The sequence below is a fragment of the Aplysia californica genome, unplaced genomic scaffold, assembly GCF_000002075.1.
Source record: "Aplysia californica isolate F4 #8 unplaced genomic scaffold, AplCal3.0 scaffold00205, whole genome shotgun sequence".
Taxonomy (NCBI): Eukaryota; Metazoa; Mollusca; class Gastropoda; order Aplysiida; family Aplysiidae; genus Aplysia; species Aplysia californica.
Window position 1 is genome coordinate 260,673 of NW_004797475.1, and position 4,032 is coordinate 264,704.

The 4,032-nt window shown below is 40.4% G+C and overlaps 1 protein-coding gene across 2 annotated transcripts in view; it reads right to left on the reverse strand.

Annotated features, from left to right (window-relative positions):
- The window catches only part of LOC101854086 (1-acyl-sn-glycerol-3-phosphate acyltransferase epsilon), a 14,688-nt gene that overhangs the window by 6,288 nt on the left and 4,368 nt on the right, over nucleotides 1–4,032 (reverse strand). For both annotated transcript variants that reach the window (XM_035969989.1, XM_005099187.3), the window contains exons 2-5: nucleotides 3,496–3,718; nucleotides 2,058–2,142; nucleotides 786–901; nucleotides 114–203 (exon numbers count right to left, since the gene is read on the reverse strand). In XM_035969989.1, the coding sequence (XP_035825882.1) occupies nucleotides 114–203; nucleotides 786–901; nucleotides 2,058–2,142; nucleotides 3,496–3,711 (507 nt within the window). In that variant the 5' untranslated portion in view covers nucleotides 3,712–3,718. The remainder of the gene's footprint in view (nucleotides 1–113; nucleotides 204–785; nucleotides 902–2,057; nucleotides 2,143–3,495; nucleotides 3,719–4,032) is intronic.

The following is a 4,032-nucleotide window of genomic DNA, read 5'->3' on the forward strand; positions in this document are numbered from 1 at the left end:
AGAGAGAGAGAGAGAGAGAGAGAGAGAGAGAGAGAGAAAGAGAGATCCATGGTGAAACTTTTAATTACATGCTTGGGAACACCAAGCAGTCCCTTTCCTTAACATAAACTCACAGGTTTTTTATCTTTGGCATCTCGAGATAACTGCTTCTCTGCTTTCTCCTTGCTAAATCTTCCAGCTCTTTTCACAAAAACTGAGCCATGCTGTAAGAGAAGGAGAAATTACAATGTTTAGAAATTTCTTTTAATTCTATGGTACCATAAAACATAACTTTTTTCTCAAAACCACATTCAACTGTCCCCATTGTATATGAAAACATTTCAGTGCTCTGCAGTTTATAGGGGTACACATAATTTATATTTCTTTTTTTTTTTCTTGTTTCTTCAAATTTCCCTAACATAGAAATACAACACTAAAAATACATGGTATTTAACACAGTGTTCTGACTTGTAAGTTCAGAAAACACTGCCTTAACTCCTTATCTCTGGCAAGACGCTCCCAGCGGTCAGAACCGTTGTACCAGTGATCCGATGCCAGCAGCTCTGACAAATTGTTGCGACGACAACAGCATTATATTAATTTTTTGCAGTAGATTTGTCTCTGTTACAGAGTTTTTAAAAAATAAGATGAAGAACTATCAAAATAAATTCATTTGTTTTGATTTAATGGCCAATTAAGTGATGTGTATGTCACTCAGGTATTGTACCAAAGTAGGGCTCCCATATTGTGGGAAAACCCCTCCAGAAATAAAAAGTTAAACATTAAACACAATCCTTTCCACTCACCATCCCAAGGTAAAATCCATACAAAGGCAAATATCTCAGGCCATCCTTCAACACATAACGCAATCGGCCTAAGCTGCCTCGTCGTAGCGCCACAGAGCTGGCCATCACCCAGTCCACTAGAAAAAAACACAAAAACAAAACCAAACCCAAAATAGGTGAGAGAATAGTTTCCCACACCAACAAAATACCCATATCATTTCTTGTCAGTTTTTTATTGTGTGCTTTTAAATAAATGAAAACACAGCAGCTAATTGATAAACTTAGTGACAGTTACAAAGTTTCAACTTTTTCTTTTGTGCTGATCAAAAGTAAGTTGTGGTATAGTCAGATATACCCTCAGATCTGTTTGTATCTATTTATAATAAGCCAGAGCCTCATTTCTAGAGACTGACTGTCACTGCTCTTAAAAAGAGTACGTTTAAAAAATTCAATACAGTAGTCTCCGCCTAAGATCCCGGTGCTCGGGAGCAAGAAAAAGCGGGATCTTAAGCGAACCGGGATCTTAACCGACGAACCCAGGGAAGAATCTATGGTGACCCATGTTAAGGCCCACAATCAGTAAAATGGTCTCCCTCCACTCTAAAATGAACTGACGTGACCGCTTGGTGGGTTTATGACGTATGGCGAGCAAAGAGTGGTTAACCTTGATGACCTATCACAGGGCATAGTGGGATGAGGCGTGCCATTTTCACTTATTATCCTATCATGAGGCTCAAGATCTACGCTTATCAAGTCGCCCCTCCCCTCCCCCTTACCTGTCGAAAATGTACAGCTTTCCATCTCCCCCAACCGCCTTTGTCGTTACACACTATTACGTTGTGAACACACCAATCAGTCTGTCTCGCAAATTCGGGAGTAGAATCTGAAACAACTTCTCCAATGGTCAGGGAAGAGTTCACAGTTCAATGTGATCCCGTCAGGAGCGAACGTGTTGGCCCTACCCACCCAGCGAGTAATGTAAGTTTAGGGGGATAGCTCAGGTGTGAGTGAGATGTTCGGGGAAATCAAACGCGTCGGTTTATTGATCTCAAATTTTCACTCTTGGTTGATCGACTGTCCCGCCCGGGGTTTTTTCCGCAAATTATGATCTGAAATGCGGGATCTTAGCCGAATGTAGACCTTCAGAGTGAATCAGAGCGGGATCTTAGGGGTGACTTTTGTATAGTAAAAATTATGTTTTCTTAAAACAGCGGGATCTTAAGCGAACCGGGATCGTAAGCGGTGGGATCTTAGGCGGAGACTACTGTATCTATAACTGAATATATGTCTCACCCGTGCATTGATGATTGGAGATATACAGTGCGTTTTCACCAAGGACCAGCTCTTTCATGGACTCTGGGTCACCATAGAACATCAACTGACAATAAAAGGAAACAGAAAAATCACATGACTTCCGTCAGATACACAACTCATTCTTTGCAAGCAAAGCCTCCAAATTACAGACACCCCTAAAGGCATGGAAAGATGAAATTTAGAAAACGTATATGAGCACAGTAGTGGAAATCATTACATATACATGTAAAAAAGTATTACGGTATACAGAAATACACTCAACTGTGCACCCATGTAAAAAACTTGTAAATACTCTAAATTATGATCTACACTTAACACTTGTATCAGAAATAGTCTGTAATTTCACTATTGTCAGTTGATTCATTTCTTCACAAGAAAGTTTTATTCCATAACAGTAAAGTCCACAAATCTCGAACATGAAAGTCACGAATTCTCGGGTATCTCAAACATAATACTCGGTCCTGTTTCAGTCCCAATGTTTTCTTTGTATCGACTTGACAAAGTTCCCTAACACGCTACACTCAAATCTCGAACAAATCCACTTCGCATTCTCAACTACAAACCCGGCTCTACAGCCTTTCTAGCCGCGGGTAGGTGATTCTTTGTTATTGCTACAGCCAAAACGTGGTTCTTGTCTCACCACGAGAGGGGAAGAGGGGTTGGGGAGTGATGCTTACTGCACCACATGACTGGCTCACCACACATGCAATCATGCTGTGGGACACGTGCGGTGCCGATGGCGAGAGGCGTAATTTTCTGTAAGCCAATTAAATGAGAGGAAAGGAAAGACATAGGAGTCGGCTATGCAAATGGGATGTTTTCTGCTTTTCACTTTCATTCATCTTCTTCCTTTCAGACCATCCACACGTTCATCAGGGGAGCTAACCATGTTAATTGTTTTAATGTTCTTTTTCACCTTCCTTGATTTTCTCTCTATTTCTTTGTATTTGGGGCTTTCATAGACATGACAAATTACAAAAATCTCGAACTCTATTTCCAATCCTTGACGAATTCAAGTTACCCATATTTGACTATATATATATATATATGTGTGATGGTACAGGAAACCCTTCAAGCAGGTTTCAAAAACTAATATCAACATTAAGAAAGTTTTATGAAGTTCCATCTTGTCTTTAAAGCAGTTTGCTTTTTATTTGAAGTCTTTTTTTTTAGATTTAAAGTTTTGAAGGCTAAGTACATTGAGAGCAATCTTTTGCTTTTGAGAAAGCCAGCTTTTCATCTATCTAAATACCAATGCTTGTAACTTCTCCTTCACCAATAATATAAGCATGGAATTACCAATAAAAACTCTAACTGCAATTCATTCTTGAGGCAAGTTAAGTTAAAATTACTGTTAAGCATACAGCCAAACTTATCTTCCATGAATGGCCCCAAGCCTAAACTAAACTGCACCTACCTCTGTGCCTGTAAGCGTTTCAAAACAGAATAGAACATTCCGCTTGTAAGTGGAGAACAAAAAATCGTCTCCCTTCACATAAACCCATCGAGGAAGAATGGCAGAGAGTGCTCGCCAAGCGGTCCACACTGTAATGTATGCGGGAGCTGCTCCAATCATAAACGTGGTCGGGACCATCCATCGCAGGTTCTGAATGAGGATCACTACTGTCAGCATTTTGAACCTGTGAAAATAATTATCAATAACGGTCCATAATGAAAAATGATTTTTATTTTTATTGACCAAAAATCCCAACCCATGTGTATAAATTATGGCAGGTGCTAGCCACCCGACCTCAGGTGGCGAGCATTTTTCTGCCCACCCGGAACCGGTCACCTAACACTAACTGCCCAGCATTTATTTCACAGTCAACAGGGTGTGTAGTAGCTCTGTGACTAGAAAAGAAGCCTCACAGCCTCTGTTCTGTTCTGTGAGAGAGAGAGAGAGAGAGAGAGAGAGAGAGAGAGAGAGAGAGAGAGAGAGAGAGAGAGAGAGAGT